The 23,272-nt window shown below is 30.8% G+C and overlaps 1 protein-coding gene across 1 annotated transcript in view; it reads right to left on the minus strand.

Moving 5' to 3' along the window:
- LOC148283746 (uncharacterized) overlaps positions 1-16,910 on the minus strand; it is a 220,882-nt gene extending 203,972 nt beyond the window's left edge. The window contains exons 1-2 of the mRNA XM_088243320.1: positions 16,600-16,910; positions 13,448-13,518 (exon numbers count right to left, since the gene is read on the minus strand). Coding sequence (XP_088099446.1) covers positions 13,448-13,518; positions 16,600-16,810 — 282 coding nt within the window. The 5' untranslated portion in view covers positions 16,811-16,910. The remainder of the gene's footprint in view (positions 1-13,447; positions 13,519-16,599) is intronic.
- Between the last annotated feature and the right edge of the window lie 6,362 nt (positions 16,911-23,272).

The raw sequence follows: 23,272 nt of genomic DNA on the forward strand, positions 1-23,272 counted from the left end.
AATATATAATAAAGAAATGTATTTTCCATCGTTAAATTGGCTGTATAAGTACATCAATAAATAAATATATATAATAAGTAAAACACTTTGTTTAGCCCATCTAATACCTTCTCAGAATTAGCCAATCACATAATGGAATCGAACCATTCTTTCATTTTATTCATTTTATTCATTTTATTCATATATTATATCCCCTTATACCAGCACTTTTGCTGATTGGTAATATTTTATACAAATAAACATGTTTAATTTAATATGTAAAGTAAGACGATGTATTTTGGTCATAAATTAAAAATATCTATCTTTCAAATAAACTGCTTCCACAGAGCTTCTTAAGATCTCAAATTACCCATGCGCGAACTTGGAAATCAGTACCGAGCGCCCGCCTCAAAGGAATCAACTGACTTATGCAGTTCCTTATTTAAGAATTAGAACGACCGCAGTGATTTTTACTTCAGTCAGCGCATAACTGCGCAAGCGAAAGATTGTGTGTGGGCTTGTTGCAACTTTTTAGAAGTTATTGATGAATGAGAATCGAACCTATCTCGCTACGATTCACAACAAACAAATTTTTAAAAAAATTTGTAGTTACCAAAAAGATACTTAAAAAAGCTGATTTTATAATTAAAAAAAATAGGTACTGATTGTTAAGAACTCAAATCTTTAGGGAAGCATTGATTCCATCCAATCTATGGACCCATGGTACATAGACAGGCACTTCTAGCACTAACTTCTGAACTAATTTCAAAGACAGTTAATTATTCCAAACGAAAATATATTTCACAAACGTAATAATATTGTGGACGTTTATTAGGTTTCATTTTTTATATTTTCGTCATAAAATATTTTACGACGTCCGAACAAAGGGGTGGGTTTCATTTATTTTACTCCTGTACACTGTACATACAATACATATCATACAAGTTCGTGTCACGCAGAGTTAGAGGCCATTATAATCTAAGTATATCATAATTTATATTATTTTGATATCTGACTTTTATAGCGAAGCTTAAGAACAGATGTAAAAGAAAATTATTAAGTTGGTGTAATTTTATCATTTTTTTCTTTATTATTGTATATACTTAAGGTTGAACTTTCCAAAAAAGAGTCTGGCTCTTGTGTTTGGCAAGTTTACAAAATAACATAAAAAATAAACAAAAAATAGAAAACAAAATAATAAAATAAATAAAAAATTAAACAAATTACAACAGGGATGGAGATGCCTTAAATAAGGGAATATGGAAGTCTAGGCATTTACAGGGCTTATGACCTGTCATTGGCTGATTTAAGTGGCCATTTTACACACTGTGTAACATTTACCATTTTGCCTATGTTTGAACATCCATATTTTTTTAATTCTTCCATTTGTTGATTTAAGTGAAGTTAAAGAGCTGAAACCTTTATTGTTGCGAAGAGATTCATCTGACTGAATTATTTCAGCTCTTAAACTTCACTGAAATCAACAAATGAAGAAATATGAATGTTCAAACATAGGCAAAATGCCACTCAAACCAGCCAATGTTAGGTCACAAGCCCTGTAAATGCCTAGACTTCCATATTCCCTTCTCAAAAATGTTTTTCCTCTCTGTTGAAATAAATTGAAATATGAACAACTCCCTAGGGAGGAAATCCAGCCAGTCTGCAAGCATTTGGACATAATCAAACATTGTTATAAAAAAATCATTTATTTGTACCTACATAGTAGGTACATAATATAATGTAAGTTATTTATACTATAAATCGCTATTTTTTTCTGTGGTTCTGTGTGATACAACAACTCTCATCTATGAAATCAACTCAAACTACGTAACTTCGTGATATGTTATTTTGTGTAGCCATATTATCCATTAATTTAACACATAACTTAAATAAAAGTTTATAATTCAGTCAGTATTAGGTATTCTCATAACGATTGAAATGTCAACTGGCCGATTTGTTCTAGAAATGAATAATACCAAAAACGGCCGCATCGAGCGCCACGTGTGTTGCGAGTCATATGTCAAAAGTATCATCTCAAAGAAAAATAGCCCTTAAGAAATAATGTTTGAAATACTGTTTTCAAAATAAAGAATCTTCAAATAATTTGTGTAATCTGCAAGTTTAATCTAGGAGAAAAAACCCGCACTGGGGTTAATACATTAAAAATATAGTATATTTATTTGTATGAAAAAATAAGCTGGAATAATCGGCTAGTTTCTTGGCTCACCGCAGGCGCTGGGCGCGCTCTATTAATATTATTATTTATATTAGGATAAAAATACAAACGGAGGAAATGATTTAAAATAAATAGTAATTATTTATTTGTTTTTCTATAAATAAAATTACAGTAAAATATTATTATGGTTGGTCAAATATAATGGTAAGCTGCGCATAATCGCTTGTATACACTGTTCGCCCCTGGTAAATAAATACATATCTATATTATGTAAAAAAAAAACATTACACTGTGTCATAATCCAGGGAGAAAATACGGAAATACGTTTAAATTAGGACACGTGTTTTCTACCGTTTCAACTACACAACGCTGTACCAATAAACTATTATATTTACCCGTAAATTTAGGAAGGCAATTTTCTCAAAACATTTCATTTTCTTTGTGAATTATTTATTGTGTATTTTACAATTTAGTATTCCGCTTAGTCGAATTTCTCTTGTGTTCAAATTTACGACGCCATAAACTGCGAGACGATACAATAAAATTATTAATTGGATAACTTAATTTTAATTATTGCTACCAATTATCTTGGGAATTGAAAACGAAACCCACTTTCAAATTAAAACCGGAAACCAATCATTCATAAGGTTCTAAGGTGTTGTTTTAAGCGTAAAAAGTCTTACAAATCGGCTTGTTTTAACCCTTTTCATCCAAAGTTATTTCAAAACGAACTTTAAAAATTATTTGTAAGGATCAGACCCTATTTACTTGTGGCTTTTTTAGAAATGATTTGGCTTATTTATTTGGGAAAAAAACAACAGTGTTTGCATATAATTCATGTAGAACATAAGCGTACAATGAAACTTAAATTGTAAAAACAGTCAATAATCATTTTTCACAGCTATATAAGTTATCAATCTTTTTTACACATTATAATTCTTCTTTACACCACCCAGTTATAAAATAAAATTTTTTTTAAAAAATTAAGAAATGTTAGTTAGTCAGAAACTGCAAAAAAAAAATGTATAATGAATAAATAATAATAATAAAGTAGATAAAAGTAAAAAATAAATTATAATTATAATAATAAATAAAAATATATGTATATATAATAAATAAGATCATTTATAAATACTTTTTTTTAATAAAAAAAAAAAAAAAAACTTATGTAATAATATTGAAGAAGGTACAAAACATAAACATGAACATACTGATATTATTTCAAGAGCAAAATATTTAAAAAATCATTTTGTTTAGAATTTTAGTTTCTGGTATTTTAATTATTTTTTTATGTGCGTATTTTTTTACTATTGTATTTTTATATTTGTAAATTGTTTATAACCTCTATATATGTAAAAGCCCTTTAGACATTAATAAATAAATCAAAAATATGGAAATATCACATACTACGAATACCGATAAAAATATGGATATTGTGAAACAATGTTTTCATGATTAAATGTTTAAAAATATTATATAAAAATATGTTGTAAGAAAAATGCGACGTTTTTGGCCTTGGTTGTTGTGACGTAAAGATTCTTGATATTGTTCTGAACAAATTTCAATGGCCAGGAACAAATTAACATAAACTGGGACGTATTAAGAGCGTGGCCAATGGAATGGCCGTTTTTGCGTGAGTTCAAAATTACAATTTTAAAAGTATTTTTTATGCTACTAATAAGAAGCAATTTCTTTTATTGTTTCCTGAACAGTATTTCATAGACCTTTATTACAGGCAGTTTTCTGTTCGCTTTTTTTTTCGTTTGGGTGGGTTTGATGCGAGCTTCATATTTTAAACAGCGACCTCCGTGGTGAAAATACAAAAAAAAATGGTTTTCTCAAACTTGGGTGTTCTGTGCTGCAATTTTGTAATTGGATCCCGGCCTGTTGTGATGAAAAAAAAAAGACGATTTCGGATCTTTAGAAATTCTGTCATTCGAGGGAGCTGTTTCCACCAAATCTTTGTTTTTTTTATTTTTTTTACCTAAGTATGTTCAGTATTAAAATCGCAAAGTTATTATATAGAACAATGTATAAAACAACTGTGTAAGATGTATAGATATATTGTTATTATATTTTTTCATAATTTTGTTAGAGAACACTGTTATGTTAAATGTATTTATGTTTTAAAAAAGGCATTTGTGCCGTGTATACTAATAAAATAAAATAATAATAATATGTACTATGTAGGTATAAATTTATGAACAGATTTGTAGCTTACCTTTAAACCAAATTACCGTTGGCCACTGTTGTGTTTTGTATATGAACGAAATAGACAGCCATACTATCGTTCTTATTTATCACTTTAGCCACAACGTTAGATTTAGTTCGTGTAAATAATTATCGTAGATTTTGTGTTTGCCACTTAAAACGGACACAAACGCTTCGGAACCCTTAGGTTAAGGCGCAATTATTTAGTAAATGGATTCTAATGTATATTCTACATAAACTTGCAGGCAGTGTAGACCGGAACTAACATGGAGTCCTGACTATACGTAAAGGGAAAAGGATACCAATTAGGAATGAAAACATGAAGTATTACCAAATGGACGCATCACGTGGTTCAATTCTCACGATTCAGAGGCCTTGGCACAAAACGAAATAAATTACATCAATTTCCGGATGTCTGCGTATCCGGGCGCATGAAGAAATTACACGTGTGAAATAGAACCAAAACTCTAGATGAGTGTTTTCAACTCGATAGATGCTCCACGGTAAAAAGTCCGAAAAGGGAAATCGAATGGAGACTCATGCTAAATATGACAGGTCAAAAACCGGATAAAAGAGGATGAGCAATGTATTTACTCAGTCGCATCTAGATTTCGACATCTTTCATGATACTGAAAGAAAGTTCAAAAAGGATAGCTTCTAGACTGTTCCAAGAAGCCAAACTTTTGGAAATAAGACAAATATATTGTTTTCAATGTTTAAAATATATATTTAAGAACCAAAATTCATTAACAAGTAATTCAAATAGATCAAGTCAAAGAAGGAATCGTGTGTTAGAAATACCACATGGTTAAACGAGGCTAGCACAGAGACATGCATATTTTACAGGCTCAATTTTTTTTTATTATTTTTAACTGATAATATTTCATTGATTCCTAACTTTCAAAATTTTCCTTCTTTTAAAAAACACGCACTGTCCTAGATTCAAACTAAATATATGAACTCTTTTTTTCTATGATATATTTTATTGCCCTTTAATAATAAGGAATATTTTTATGTTTTTTTAATATTTTTTATTTCCTTTTTTAATTACTATAAAAAAATACCATATAATCTTTTACAGAATATTTTATTTTCTCTTTCTTATGTTACACAAAAATATTATAAGTGTCTATTTATTATAGTAGCAAAAATTCATTGACATTTTCTTGTATACCCACGTACAGGCTGTTATGGGATTTTTTGTTTACTATTAATATGTATTTCATTGCTATGTAATTATCCTTTATTTTTTTAATGCTTTGTTTTACCTCTTATGTATATTGTAAAAAAAAATATTTTTTTTTTAAAAAATACATTTAAAAAATACTAACAAATCGTTATTTATCTATGGCTCTCCTGGTCTCCTGCCACACACCTTTATAGTTTCCTGTCAGACTTCTTCCGTTGAATATTTTGTGTATGGAATATTATAAAAAAAATAAAAGAAAATATTTCACTGAGACACTGCAACATTGATAATTATTATTTGCCTTTGACATAACACACATCTACATCTTATTATAAATATTTAATATTTATTTAATTGATTTTAAAAACATATTGTTTAATATTCATCTCAAATACGTATTTTGAAATTGACGAGCGATATTTTGACATTGACAAGCAATAAAATAATTTTGAAATCATATTTCTAGTAAAACTTCATTATTTGATAATGGATTAAAAATAAGTACACTTATATTTGTTGCACATTTGTTGATACGTCATCATCATAAGATCAGTGTTGTTAATTTCAAGTTAAAATACCTACTCGTCATTCAAACATGAATGCCGAGCGTTTTACAAAAAGGAAGTTTGACAGCTGAAGTTATAATGTCGCATTCAACTGTCAATGTTGAGTGCTTTTTGGCACACGAGATAAAGTCGATTGGTTTTCAATCGACTGCATTCGTATGGATGGTTCAAGAATGCTGTCACTCGTCGAATTACGGAAGTCGAATACGATTCTAAAGACGAATGAGTCCAGCATAAGGCCCCAGATCTACATTTGTTGCAACAGAGCAAAACATTTTTGAGAAGGGAATATAGAAGTGAATATAGAAGTCTAGGCGTTTACAAGGCTCATGACATGTCGTTGGCTCGTTTAAGTGGCCACTTTACACACTGTGTAACATTCACCATTTTGCCCATATTTGAACATCTATATTCCTTCAATTCTTTCATCTGTTGATGTTTGTGAAGTTAAATAGTTGAAATAATTCAATCAGATGAATCTCACCCGTATTCATAAAGATTTCAGATTTATTTCATAAATGATACATGTTTTTTTTATTCCATACAAATCTACGTTTATACATCTAGTAAATGCTGTAACTGTAACTCTCCAAAAAAAGAGACTAACTCTTGTGCTTGGAGAGTGACTTACACTGTTATAGTTATTTATTTATTATAATTTACGTTATTTTGAATATACGAGTACATGAGAATAAAATGGGATATAAAAGGAAAAAAAGAAAATAATAATGCTTTCATAAAGGGAATGATGATGATGATTGATCTACAAACATTTGGGCGTACTCAAAATATCGATATATTTATAATTTTTTGTCCTGAAAAATAAGTGTTTCCTGTTTGATAAAATTCCCATCAAATGATGGAAATTTTATAGCACAAATCGAATTAAATACGATTACAAATTGCTGAAGTGTCAAAAGTACTAACTTAAATTGAATGCAGTTTTTACGCGGCTTCAAAAAAAAAATTTAAATTTACTTTTGAATTTATTTCTTTATACATTAGTTTTAATAGTTTTTAGTTCATTGGGGAGATTATTGTAATTTTTGACACCTTTGAAGGCAAAATATTAAAATAAAAAAGCTGGAAGTAAGGCACACATAAGAATATTCTTATGTGTGTTCTAATAATAATAATAAATAGTATTTATTTTGTATGTTATATTTATTTTATATGTGTAAGTCACTCTCCAAGCACAAGAGTTGGTCTCTTTTTTTGGAGAGTTACAGTGATAACATTTACTAGATGTGTAAAAGTTGTTATGAATGTTGATATGTTTAGAATTTTACAAAAACATGTACTTTTGATGAATAAAAAAAAAATATATAAATGTTTGCTGTCCTAAAACGGGGAAGCTATCCTTAGATAAAAAAGCTTTTTCCACTAGTATATTTTATAGCCCCTTGACTGGCACCTGAAGCGTAGAACTAACCATCTTAACTTCGTGTAACAAAAACAATCAAGTTACGCCGCGATTGGTTTACCAATGCACTGCCCTATGCACCATTAGGTACGGAAAAGGAATGATGATGATGATTAATCTACAAACATTTGGGCGTACTCAAAATATCGTTATATTTATTATTTTTTGTCCTGAAAAATAAATAAATACATAGGTACTTAAAGCGTTTCCTGTTTGATTAAATTCCAATCAAATGATGGAAATTTCATATCACAAGTCGAATTAAATACGATTACAAATCGCTGAAGTGTCAAAAGCGCTGTTATTAAATTTCAGTTATCCGCTCATCCGCCCCTCAATTATTACTCTGAACTTTGATTTTTAATTGTTATGACCTGCAAAGCGAAGCGGATACAAGGGGTTGAGTGGAATGGAATTACGGCCCGCAATTCTCTATAGACGTGCATCCGAGTTCTGCTGGCTACCGTAGCACCCCTAGCATGGGGTACTTCGCCACTCGAGTGTAGTTTGTACGTTGCAACTAGTTTGATAACATTTTTGAAATCCCAAACGTAGCATTTAACTACAGTTCAAAAAATATAAGAAGGTACTTTTGACAGATTACAATAGTGCTGTGGCAGTCTTTTTACTTTCGATTTTCGATATCGATTTTAAATCATTTTCCATCAAATGGGGTAAATAGAAACGTGGTTTCATAACTAAATAGATATTAATCCAGAAGTACAATTTTTTTATTTGATTAAACATTCCATTCAATGATACATAGGTTCATTAACGGTCCTCAAGGTGATACTCATTTTTAAATAAAACTTAATACAATAAAACAGTTTTTTTTTTTAATATTTTTATTTTAGAAAAGAAAAGCCGAGTGATACTTTAATTCTCAAATTTGGAATATCTAGTGACTGGTTTCATCGCTTTTGCGACATCTTCTAGGATGGTTTATTAATTAAGAAAATCAATTAATTTATAAAAAACAGAGGTAAGGATAGAGAATTCAAAATTATTTGATAGTAAATTAATTTTAATTATTTTTGAAAAGTGTTTCGTTAACTAATGAATTGATAGAATGATATTTCCAATGATTTTAAGTATTGTAAATATATTTTTAAATTGTCACATCCTTCGTGAGTGTGATTTCTGTCTATAATTTTAATTTATTCATATTTTTTCTCTTACAAACTATAATTAATAATAAAAATAATGTGACCTTACTGGGGTTACCCGTGCCGAGAACACTATGATTTATTATGATTTCTGAAAATTCTTAATAAAGTCTTGAAGATGTCACGAAAGCGATGAAACCGGTCACTGGATGTTCCAAATTTGTAAATTAAAGTATCACTCGTCTTTTATTTTCTATAATAAATTACAATGAACTTTTATCAAGAATTTTCACTGACAAACTTAAATGTTATAAAACAGATTGGTAATATATATAATGAGAAATATATGAGGATATAATGAAAAATTAATTGATAAAATATTATAACAAAAACGCAAACTTAAAAGTAAATATTTATTCAACTCCCACAATAATTAAAACAAACCCACCTAAAGAATGGAGGCAGATTCTTTTTATAAATGTCAATTTTTCTAAAAAAATATTTAATTTCGTACCATCAAACATTAAACCTGCATTCTACACAACTAATAACATAGGAACATTGTTAAAATATCACAATGACAAAGTTCATAAATATAATAAATCTGGCATATACCAACTAAATTGTAAGGATTTCGATTCAATCTAGATTGTAAAAACCAAAATAAACTTTAATATTACAGTTAAAGAACACGGTGCCTAAATAATTTTCTGAATTCGCAAACCATCTGATAGAAAATAATTATAATTTCAATAAAGACACTGGGTTAAAAGTTCTTCACGTTGAAAATAAAATATTAAAATAAGACAACTTGTAAATCTTAGAAATTAAAAAAGCGATTCATAATAAGAAAAAAATAATAAATAACCAAATAAACCATATTTCTTTTAGCCAACTCCTGTCTAGTTTTGATCATATCCATTTCACACTACCATCGTTTCAAGACAAAAAGACTTGATTTATTAGTCTCATTGGCAGCATACTGATAAAATAAAATAGGAAAGAATTCATTCGTCAAGTTATACCTTGAGAAAGAAGCTTTGAAACCGGTCGGTGAAAAAAATACAAAAATTGTGGTTAAAATGAAAGTTTTTTTATTTATTTTAATACGTTGAAGTTCAACGTCAAAATTATCGTCGATCAATTTTAATAAATCGTATTGCGAACTCCTTAAAATGAACACGCACAATATAATTCAATATAAAGTCAATATTGTCGATCGATAGTGATTTTTTCGGTGCTACGTCATTATTGCGGCGACTCAGCAATAAAGTACGGCATTTGTTTTTTACACTTAACTATCAATATTTACAGAACTTCATGAGCGTGCAAACGTCAAAAGTCCCGTCTTAAGTTGACTGTAGAATAGTGACCGGCCGAAGTTTACGTTTCGGTTTCGAAATAAAACAAGTTTCGGCCGCGGTTCCAGTTTCGCCAAAAATTGACCGAAACTTTGGTCCACCCGAAACCTGAGGTCGGGATGTGTCGGATTACGTTCGGCCGTACTCGTGTGCATCTTGTAGCTTGTGACTCGGCTGCGTAACCCGTGGTTGACTATACCTAGTAGTAAAATCTTTCTTTTCACTGTAATTCGTAGTCCTAACGCACCTATATGCCTCCGTAAAAAATTTCAACGCTTATCAGTTATTGGTGTACCTAATCGTTCTTATTCTTAAAGGAACCTTCTTACTACCCGCCCACAATTGAATGTAGTTATTCAGAATGCACAGTGGCAGTTTTGCATTTAACCCCTTGCGTTGGGCATGACTGAGCGTTTGGGCATGAGTGTTATAATTTTAATTGAATCGGGGTGTGGTCCCGTGGCTAGTGTATCGGACTCACGGCTTAAAGGTCTGTGGTTTGAAACCCACTCTACCCAAACTTGATTCCCATTTTTTAATTGTGAGTTATTTACAACTCGTTGAAAATTACCCTCAAAAAATATTTAAAAATAAATTATAAAAAAAAAAAAAAAATAAAGGCATGCCTATAAATATAAATATGTTAATGCTTCAAGATGAAAATATTTGCGCTTTATAAAACTTTATAATTGAACGTAGTTATGCAGTAAGCAGCCAGCCATATAAAAATTAAACTGAGATAATAGCACTTTTGTGAAATGAGTGAATTATCAAATCTAAACAGTAGTTGGAATGCTTTTGACTTCAACAAATTATAAACAATGAATACATATTTTTTTTTTACATTACAAACAAGAATCTTATTACGTATTTGACCAGTTTTAATGATTTTTATAAAACCATAAGATTTTTCTAGAGATGTGGGTGTTTTCTGCAAATTAAAAAATGCTTTTTTTGTGATCAACACCATTTTCAGAAGGTGGATTATACAGTTTTATTAAGCGAAAGCGGTCTGGCTGTTTTTAGCAGAACATAGAATGAGGAACTTCAGCCCTACGGGAAATTGGATACAAAAAATGTTTTCTTACGCGGGGTAAAAATTAGAGCATTAAATTGTACAACAAAGTTTCTTGAAAGTACAGAAAAAATAATATTTTTTTTTGTTGATAAAAACGCACTACTTTAAATGACGTCACTGGTTCATGTGAATCGACCTATGATCTGAGAGCTATGGAAGATTTCCGGTCTGCTTATCGCTTCTTGACCAATGGGAAGAATTGAATGAGAATAAGCGGAAATGAACCTCTGACGTCACACGCGGAGTTATTTCAGAAAAACAAAACTTTAAAAAATCGTAGCACCGATAATGCGATATGTAAAAATTTAAAAAAAATAATTTTGACTTAGTTTAACAGTCTATTAACAAATAAAAAATTTGATAAAAACCACTGAACTTCCTCATTGACCTTCCTGCACCCGATAACATCAATATCTATTTTTTTCAAAATTGTGGACTGGCTGCTTCAATTATTTCTCTTTTTTCTCTAACTCTTATATTGTCCATGCGGCTGGACTGTAGAATCATCTCCAATCCACCATCAAATATGTAACTACAGTATCTCTGTTTAAATCACGTCTAAAGAAACATCTACTTTCTCTTCCTTCATATCTCCCCCTTTCCTCTTTCCTCTTTTTTTCCTTTTCCCATTAAGTAATAGTATTGATTTAGTGTAATATATATATATATATATACATTTGTTTCCATTTTTTGTATATATCATTAAACAAAAATGAGAACTCTTCCTACCTATGACCATATTCTCATATCATATATAAAAGAAATAGTGCCAGAAACATCATACGATACTTGGAACCAAAGATATTTATCAAGTGATACAGGCAAAATAACGAAATTGTTTTTCAAAAATATAAAAGATGCCGAGATATTGGATACTTTTGGGCGGACTTACGAGCTGACTCAAATGCTTTCAAGTCATGGTGGTTTTTGAAAATATCTTCGTAGATTTAAAAAAAGAGAAAACGATTGCTGCCTTTGCGATGGACTCAGCTCTCAGGACGTCCTCCATACTAGATTGTCCTATGTTTGACGCCGAGAGGTTAAACTGCTTACAAATGTGCGCACAATACAGCCAAATTTTTGAAAACCCAGAGGAAGTTATAAAAAATGAAGCTACTGCCGAAAAATACATTGACTTTCTAAAGGCCATAGTTACAAAAATGAAAAAAAAAAATGAAATAACTATTGTGCTAAATATACATACCAGGAAAAAAAGCTTTGTATGCATAAGCAAGGCAATGAATAACGGGAACAAGAGGGAAAAAAAAAAAAAAAACAATTAAACGTAGTTATGTAGAAAGATGAAAGATTCACGTCAAGAGTCCACGATTTAGAAAAAAATATATATTGGTATTATCGATTGTAGTAAAGTCAATTCCATAATCTACTAAAAACAACCAGACCGTTTTCAAGCAAAAAACTGTAATAATCACCTTCTGAAAATAGTGTCCATCACAAAAACAGCATTTCTCAATTTGCAGAAAACACCAACAAAACTACAAAAAACTGGTCAAATACATAATTAGTATTGTTTTTAATACAAAAAAATTAATGAATTCATTGTTTCTCGTTTGTCAAACACAAAAACATTTATTTTGATTATTATTTATCGATTTTTATTTATTTATAATATATTCATTTAAAAATTTATATTCGAGTCCCAACTCCATGGAACCAAAGTTCTGTGTTGAGTTGGGACTCGAATATATGTATAAAACTTTTACAGTCAATATTACCATATTTACTGCATACTCGTTTAACAAAAACATCATCAAAAAATACATGGCAAATCAAATATAAAAAGAAAATATGAAAGAATAAAAAATAAAATTGAAATAAAACCAAACTCAAATATTTGAACATTCAAACTATTGTGTGGATTTGATTAATCACTCGTATCATAAAAGTGCTATTATCTCAGTTTCACTTTTCTATGGCAGGCTGCTTTCTGCACAACTACCTTAAATAATTGTTCGATTATAAGAATACTTTGTAAATATTTAAGTTAGTTTGATAATGTTCTAACAAGACGAAACGCGTCACATGTTTTTTTTAGTAGAATTAAATCCAATAAAAGTGTTTCATTTTGGATACCTTATCAAATTTTATCTGCATACAAAGTAAGTTTAAAAATATACACTTCAAATTTCAACTATTATAATAATTAAAATACGGTTCCTCCAAGAAATTTCGTTAGAAAAACTAAATCTATGTATCTATGTTCCTATAAGCGAGTTTGTTAAACCCTGACTCATCCAAAACCACGATGGTCAGTATGAACAAAAAGACACACACAAAAAAAGTGGCAAAGACAATTTTTAAAAATATATTTTGAAAAAAAAAAAAAAAGTTGCTTACTTCTGCAGATGAGACTCCAGGGGAAGTTATTTGCGCCGCACACTGCCGCCCGCGCTCCTTTCTCGACCGCTCTGAAATCCGAACAACAAAACTGACTAAACATTCCCGATTAAAACATTGAAAAAAAATGTTTTTTTTTTTTTTTTTCTTGTTTTTTATATTTATATATTTTTTTAATTTTTTTTATTGTTTTATTATTATGGTTCAGAAACAATAAACAATACATACGACTTTGGTATATTAATCACAAGTCGTTATGTTTAGATATTGTTCGTCAATTATATATGAACACAGCATGCACAAATAAATAAAAAGTTTATTATTGACTTTTTCAAATAGGCTAGCTTAATTGAATTCTATAGTTGTTATAAAAGTTTTTACAATAATTTTTTACACTTTACATGAGTTTAGCGCGATTTCAACAATAGATAACAATCCCACATTGGTTTACGAATATTTTGTTTTCTATCTCATCGTCGGCCTCGTGGTGTAATGGTCAGCGCGTTAGCCTACCATCCAAGAGGTCTCGGTTTCGATTCCCGACATCTCTTAACTGTGTTTTAAATCATATAAAAATACATAATTTTACGTTGTACTTTTTAACACATAAACCTGAAATTATTTTTCTAAAAGTGGTAATATTTTTAGCATTTTTTACTATTTCAAGCAACTCCCTTTAAACAACTTTATAAAAAACATTGTTTCGCACTCAAAACAATGTAACAAAACAAGGTATACTGCCTACAAGTCTCCTTTTCATAATCTAAATATCTGTCCGACTTTCTAATAATATATTATTAATTTTCAATGATGTATTGTTACGTCAAACTAATAATGTAAGTGTGCTGTAATCAAGCTCCTTTCTGTAGCTCAATCACAAATAACTATCGACGTGCTTAAAAACACGCTAAGCATTTGAGCGATCACAATGAACAATAATGAACATGCTTAAGTTATTGCAGTCATAAGTCAAAGCGTGTATAATCTCTAAGTCAACGCTCGTGTCGGTTTGTTTTTCTCGTAAATAAATAAAGTTGACTAGCGAAAAATCGGCGTTTACTATAAAAAATAACACAGTTTATTGAATTTGCAAAATAGTAAGGAGCATCTAATACAAAAAAGTGAAAATTAAATTACAATTACTATGGAGACTGCTTTTCTTGACATTTGGCTCGCCAACCGCCGCGCGCCGGCCAAATGCAATAAATAGCGTGATAAATAATAAATAAATAAATAAAAATAGCAGTTTTGGAATATTTTTCATGTTTACACCGGTGAAATTGAAATATGTGATTGCGCAGCAGGATTATACGTAGCGAAACGTAAATATTCTGACATTTAATATTAGGTGTTCACGGATGTTCCATTGTGGTCGCGAATACGATAATCAACCATGGGGAGAAATTGTTATCACGTCGCTTATTAGCACGGCGATAGTTATTTGTGATAAGGCTACTGTTAAAATTAAAATTTATCTTAATTGAAAACGAGGAACTTGAATCCCAACCGTCCATGCGCTCTGTAGCTGCAAGACGGGCTGCGATATTTATTTATTGTACAGCAGCCTTAAGGTGATTATCACAAAAATAGCGCTACATAAATTATCCATCTATATGGTTAATATGAAATATATATTTAAAATGGTATTTTCACTTGAATATTTCATAGTCCCTGGACTGGTACCTGAAGCGTAAGACCAATCATCTTACCTTCATGTAACAAAAAATATCAAGAACGGCTGTGATTGGTGTACCAACGCAGTGCCCTATGCACCTTAGGTGCGGAAAGGGAATGGTTATGCTTCTCAATGCAATTTTGTGTTCAATTTTGTCAAATATTTTACGTTAAACTTGCGTGTTTTTTTGTACAGTTCTATCGGTTGTATGTGGTTTTTCTCAAGCCTGGGTGTTCTGTGATGTAATTCACCGCTGTAATTGGGCTTCCTGGCCTGTTTTGGTTCAAAAAAATAAAATGATAATAATAGAATTGTGAATAAACATGGAAACGCCCTATTAAAGAGTTTCAAGGTAAATAAGACAATATTGAAAATCTTTGGCTAACAAAATATAGAAATAAATGATTGCGTGTAAGTATTACATTTTCAAAATATTCCTTTTGTTTATGAATGTAGATACAATATCTAATGCTATTTCCGCACATTGGATATTGTTTTTCCATCTACTTCGATTGCTCTTAGTAATGGATGGTTCAATTTACTCTTTTCTTATATAGAGGGCGTTCATAATGATTATTTATTTTTTTAATTCGGGTCTTCCGATATACTGAAAGAAGGGTGAGTGCCGGGAACAGGGTGTACCGTGCACTAAAATCATCCTTGGAAAATTAATATTGATCGCAGGAGTCAAAATTAGCCGTTCAAAATAGTTCTGATTCCGACCCTATGGAAGCGAAGTATGGAATTGGAAAAAAAGGACAAAAGTAGAATGAATGTTGTCAATTCGTTCGCTCATCATTCCATGTCCGATCCTAGTTGGAGCATATGGAATCCTTAAAGAGCCTCAATGCATTTCTATCGGCTGCCAGCTTCTGAGCGTCATCTCAAGTCCGTAGTTCTGAGGACGAGAACCCGATGCCTCGTAAAGTAGGCAAGCGTGGTTAAGGCTCTCAGGAAGCATCCGCAGCATGGCCCAGCCGACAGTATCACCTCTGCTTGATGACTGTTGTCACCGGAGTTTGATGCGTCCGTTCTTTCATTACTTTATTCCTTACAAACCCAAACCACCGCACACCCAAGACTCTTTTAAGACTTCTATTCTCGAAACTCGGTATTTTGCTGTTTTGGGCCCTATTGAGGAGCCACGATTCGCATCCGTAGAAGAGAATAGGTGTTATGCAGAAGTTATATAGGCGATATTTGATTTTCACTGATTAAATATCCGATCTCCAGACAGCTTTCATACTGTTAAATGTGGCGCCGGCTACTCCTTGCCGCACTCACAGTTCTTTTTGAAAGCTGCCATTTTTTGTAACATTGTTTTCTCGGACGAATGTATTGTAAAACTTGTACGATTGGTTTAAATGGCGAGATCCGTTCACACGTGGCGACAAAATTAAGAATGGAATTCTGCGTTAGTTTGGACATGTAAAGCAAATGGACTGGGAAGAACGATAGTTGAACGAAAATTGCTTACCATGCGAATGTTGATGGATGCAGAAAACTGGGAAGTCCAAGAAAGACAGTAGCATGACCAAATCCAGCATCGAGTAAACACGTTGTTCCTGACAAGACGCCTTAAAATCGCGCACCGAAAAATAAAGTTTAAACGCGTTTTTACGGTGTATAACTACTTCTAGTGGAACAAAAAGTATGGGTAAACATGTATACAATAAGTGTAAGACCATGCTGGCACAAAATGGCGATTATTTACAGGGTAAAGGAAGCCGTGAATCTTTTTTATTACACGTGTATGAGACGAGAAACTTCACTCCGCCGCGGTCTTACAGTCTCTTGACTCGCCGGTATGCAAAAATTGTAGCGATAATATTGTTACAACACGCACTCGGGTCACGTACAGTCGCCCGCACTCGTCACTACTGTGGCTCGCCGACTCGCGTAGGAGACAAAATACTACTAGAAGACTTAAGTATTATTATGATCATGTACAAAAAACATAGACTATTTCCCAGGGGCGAATCGTCAAAGTAAGCGATTATGCACAGCTTACCATTATATTTGACTTTTAATAATAATAATTTATAGCAACCATGTTTATGGGAAAATAAATAAAGTAATTGTTATTAAAGTTAATAAAGTAATAAATCACCGTTTATATCTTTCTACAAAAAAATATATATGAAGTGCGCCCAGCGCCAGCGCTCAGCCCATTCTTACTGAACGATGAAACTAGCCGATTACCTCAGCTTATTCTTCCATACAAAAAAATACACTGTATTTTTCGTCTTTAACTAAAACAAACTTGCAGCTTACAAATATTTTTAGAAGATTCTCTATTTGGAAACTAGTATTTCGAACATTATTTCCGAAGGACTATTTTTCTTTGATAGGATACGTTGACATATTATGTATCACATAGGACAGGTGGCGTTCGCAGTGGCCGTTTTAGGCATTATTCATTTTAAAAGAAATCGGCCAGTGCTTAAGTCTTGACAGTACTGTCAGTGACAGATCGTAATGGAAATATCTGCTGAATGTCATTGTGGTATTTATTAATAAACTTTTGGTATTCTATTAAAATAGTGTAGAATAAAGCTACTTTTATCTCGTGGTTAATAATAATTGTTGTTTGAGTTGATTTTCACAGAACCACAAAAAAAATTAGTCATTTATAATTACATTACTTACATGTTATATAAGTACTTATATGTAGTACAAATTAATGAACATTTTTAATAGATTACCTATAAAATAAATCACGGCTCGCCACTGCTATTTCCTAGTAATGCACTATACGTATTTTTCTATTCAATTCATTTATCGACATCAACAACATTTTGAGTTTGTCCAAATTTTTGTAGACAAGAACTGGATTCAACTCCCTGGGGAGCTGTTTATATTAACATGTTACAACAGAGACGAAGAACATTTAAGAGAAGGTAATATAGAAGTACAGGCATCTACTAGGTCTAATTCAATTAGACAAATCTCACCCCCATAAAAAAAAGGTTTGTTTTTTTAATTTTTTTATTATTTATTAAGGAAAAACAACAAAAACAACAGGTCACAAAATTTTGTATTAAAAATATTTCAGCTCTTTAACTTCACAAACATCAACAGGTGAAAGAATTTAAGAAATATAGATGTTCGAATATGGGCAGAATGGTGAATGTTACACAGCGTGTAAACCAGCCTTTGACAGGTCATAATCCCCTGTAGATGCCTGGACTTCTATATTACCTTCTCTTAAATGTTCTTCATCTCTGTTGTAATATGTTAACAATTCATTTATTTTAAATAATACATACATTTCAAACTAAAATTTAATGCGTACATATTATAAAAAGACAAAAAATATTTATTTATTTATTTACACCTTTTATCAAAAATACAATTTTACTTTCATTTTGCCCAGCTAACAGGGGTACATACCCCGTTCCAAGTTAGGCAATTACATTATAATAAATGATAATAGTTTACAAAATAATACAGAGCACAGACTAATAAAATATATACTTACTCGTATACACATTTTGATACGTGTACATTCACACACACGTACATACACCCATGCGCATATACATACATACATTCATAAAACATAGACAATTTATTTTTAATGCGAAACTTCATAATTGCCATCTGTATATATATATTTTTTAATTATTCTTAAAAAAAACACAGGACAATTTATCAAAGTAAAAGGACTAGGATTTTCTTAAGTTCAAAAATTAAAAAAAAAGTTAAATTAAATTTAAACCACAGGAAATGATAAAGGCAATACAAAGTCCTCTTTTGGAATTTTCAGTAGAAATACACGGAGTCGTTTTTGACAAAGGTGCTACAGATCATACGGAAATAGAAATAAAATTCGGAGAAAAAAATGTTTAGAAAAAAGAAAAGAAAAAAAATAAGATTAGAAAGTCCAGGCATCTACAGGACTTATGAGCCGTCATTGGCTGGTTTAAGTGACCACTTTACACACTGTGTACCATTCACCACTTTGCCTATGTTTGAAAATCCATATTTCTTCAATTATTCCATCTGTTGATTCTAGTGAAGAACTGAAAGAGCTGAAACCTTTTTGGAAAAAGATTCATCTAATTGGCTGATTGATTTTTCAGACTTCCATATTCCCTTTTCTAAAATGTTTTCCATTTCTGTTGTAATTTGTTAAGGTGATGTAATCCAGTATTTTGTATACAAACATTTGGACAAACTTAAAATATTGTAGGAAAAATAATTCGCAACAAATCTAAAAACAAAATCAAGAACGAGATAACAGTCGTATTAAAATCAAGAAGAAAGGCAAAAGCATCTCAATAGAATCATGAAGTTGAACAATGGAACAATCGGAGGAAAGAAAGAGAGAAAAAATAGGTCACCGAATTTATTTCAAAAGAAAAAAAATGTTTTTCTGGAAGACAAAACAAGTAGCGGAATGAATATATGATTTTGTTTTCGTCAAGAATAATAAAATTCTCGTAAAGATAAACTGCTCTGTAACGCGTCCAATAATCATAAGAACGGAATCTGACATAAATGCAATGGAAATTAAATAAATTAATAAATGGATCAAATAAAACATTTCAGGCATTGGCCACATTTCGGAAGATATAGTGCACATGAATGATTACTACGTATCCATCGACAAGATTCGTTTAATCAAATTGCTATTTTTTCAATAAAAAAAGAACAATTTTATACATAGGCTTACTTAAAAATATTTTTTATGGAATTATGTATTTATCAGGTGAGAAGAAACATTTATATCGTCAGGGCTGGGATTCCGAACGCATTTATAGCGTGCTATAACGTGTATTTAGTACGTAAAAACGCGCCATACCGCACTATAATTGCGTTCGGAATACCAGCTCTGTTATTAAAACCACGACTTTAAAAAAGTTAAAATTAAAGTTTAAAATTATTATTATTATTATCTCTTTTTTTTTTTAAATGAGGACTATTGTTTTTTTTATTTAAATTTCATTAATAAACCCTTACGGGTTACATACATTTAACAAAATATTTTTACTTTTAAAATTCACATTCTACTGTTAATAATAATATTTTTTAACATCTTTTGTAAAGGTTGTCTGAGTCTTTTATTTAGTTTTATCTGGTAGTTTATTGTATAATTTTAATCCATGGTAAAAGCTCAACCAACTTTCGGGTGTCTACAGGAGTGCCTCAAGGGTCAGTACTCGGACCACTCATCTATCTCATTTACACTTAAGATATAGAGAACATCATCAAAGAATGTGGATTGTGGTCTCACTGCTACGCATATGATACGCAGATTTATTTTTTTTACAATTTGATTGATGGATGCATCGAGAAAATAGGAAACTGGATGGCTAAAAACAGACTAACATTAAACCCATCAAAAACTGAACAGCTGTAGGTGGCTTCAGCCAGACGACAGAATTTGATCCAGGATACGGCTCTAACCAATGTAGGGAGTACCGTTTTACCCACCGTTAAACTACTGGGAGTTTTACTCAGTTCTGACCTTTCTCTTGACGCTCAAACTAGTAGAACGATAAGTTCATGCTTCTACCAGCTGAGACAAATTAAATGCATATGCAAAAATTTGCCGGTTGATGCCGCCCGTCAATTAATAAATGCGTTTGTCTAGAGTCGATTACTGTAATGGTATCTATGCAGGTCTACCAATGAACAGAATGACTCGCCTACAATCTGTATTGAATGCCGCAGCGAGACTTATTTTCGGAACCTCTATTACTATTATATTACTCAAGTTGGTACATTTAAAACACTGCTTTTAATCAATTTATTTTCTTAAATAAAAACCTTTATTAGCATAAAAAAGAAATACATACAGTAAAAAAATGGAACACTTAAGGTTGAACTTGCCAAAAAAGAATCTGGCCTTGTGTTTGGCAAGTTTACAAAATATTATAAAAAAGAATCAAAAAATGCAAAACAAAATAATACAATAAATCAAAAATTAAAGAATCATAAAAATTGAGAAAATTTAACACTAATAAAAAAATAAATAACACAAAATTTATAAAATGATATACACAGGCACATATTATACATACATCTTTATTTTCAGAATGCGGTTAATGTTAATTGTGTCAATAAGCTTTTTTTTATTTTATCCTTAAAATTTCCGTAATTTATTTCTTGACGTAGACTTTGTGGTAAATTATTAAAAAGCTTCCGTCCTATATAAGTATAATGATGTTTGGCCGTGGTAGTTTTAATTCTCTTTAGAGCGAGGCATCCTGTTCTTAACCTTCCCGTAATACGGTCCGATGGGAGGCTCTCCTTATGCAACCGGAGCATACAACACTTTCCGTAGATATTCTCCACTCTTAAAACATTAAATTCTTTGAACAGTTCGGTAGTTGAGAAGAAGGGTAGTTTATATAGTATTTTTATAATAATTCTTTTCTGTAGAACATTTGAACGTAGTTATACAGAAAGCAGCCAGCCATAGAAAAGTGAAACTGAGATAATAGCCATTTTGTAAAAAGAGTGAATCATAAAATCTACACAATCTACATCTGTCTTAATCTCATCTTTGGAATGTTTTTGACTTTAACAAGCGATAAGCAATGAATACATAAGTTTTTTTTAAATATTACAAACAAGAATCTTATTATGTATTTGACTAGTTTAATAGATTTTTAAAGTACCATAAGATTTTTCTAGATTTGTGGGTGTTTTCTGCGAATTGAGAAATGCCGTTTTTGTGATCGACATCTTTTTCCGAAGGTGATTAATACAGTTTTGTGTATGAAAGCGGTCTGGCTGTTTTTAGCAGAACATAGAATCGACCTTACTGCACCCGATAACATCATATCTCATTTTTCCAAAATTGTGGACTAGCTGCTTTCTGCATACCTACGTTCATTTAAGGGTCTAAGATGAGCGTTAAAAGCCCCTCCCCATCCAACTATTGCATATTGAACGATTTACTGTACTAGAGCATAATAAACTGTCTTCAATTTATCCGTCGATAAGATATCTCTAGGCTGTAAAAACATGTGGAATAATAATTACCTAATTCATTTCGAATTGAATTAAATAAAAGGTTCACAAAATTAATAAATTAAATAAGCTTGTTCGCAGACCTCAAATATTTTGATAATAATATGTAAATATTTAAAAACTAAATTACAAACACCATGTAATTGTTAATTTGCGGTATTTTCTACGGGGCGAAGGTTTTCGTTCGTAAATTTATTTTACTGCCTGAAAGTCTTTTATGCCTATTCCACCTTCGCGTTACCCGGCATACTTTACATCAAGAATCCCATGCTATATACCCGTGTGAACATACGCCACTGTCTAAACAAGGTGTTTCTGAGTTCGTAACTCAAATGTTATAACATATTGAAAATATTCGAAGACGTTAAGGAGTGATATACGTGTGTTAGAACGACGAACACAATGAATATAGTCTTAAAAAGCGTTTACACTAAGGCATTTTTTTTTTGTTTTTTTTTACAACATACAAAAGAGGTAAAACAGAGTTTTCAAAAAATTAAGGATAATTACATGGCAATGAAATGCATATTAATAGTAAAAAATAGTAAACAAAAATCCCACAAAGGCATGGCCCGTTCGTGGGTATACAAGAAAATGTTCATGAATTTTTGCTCCTTTAATAATTAATGGAAAGTAATAATATTTTTGTGTAACATAAGAAAAAAAAATAGAGTATTCTGTAAAAGATAATACGGCATTTTTTTATAGTATTTAAAAACGAAATAAAAAATATTTAAAAAAACGTGAAAATATTCCTTCAAAAATTAAATTAACTATTTTTCTAAGTTTTATCTCAAATGCAAAGAGGCATTTATTATCCAAAATAACTAATCACATAACAAATGATTTTCAGTAGGCATTTGTAAATTACGCAAATATTTTTAATTTATCTCACAGGGGTTGTAGAATAACTTTTTTATCCGAACTTCGTTAAGAAAAAGTATCTTATTAAAAACTTTATTTAAAGGGCCTTTAAACTTTTAAAATTGAAACTTTATAGACTTTTCCCAAAATAGACGAATTATTTTTTAACCTTACCCATTTAAGCAAAGTCGAACAATAATTAAGAATCAAGTTATATACAGTGCGTTCAAGTGTTTGATATCTTATCTTTATTTATATATGTATAATTCTTATGTATATATTTATTTATTTATTCAAAACTT

The sequence above is a fragment of the Micrasema longulum genome, unplaced genomic scaffold, assembly GCF_059751315.1.
Source record: "Micrasema longulum isolate JH-2025_06_02 unplaced genomic scaffold, ASM5975131v1 h1tg000205l, whole genome shotgun sequence".
Classification (NCBI taxonomy): Eukaryota; Metazoa; Arthropoda; class Insecta; order Trichoptera; family Brachycentridae; genus Micrasema; species Micrasema longulum.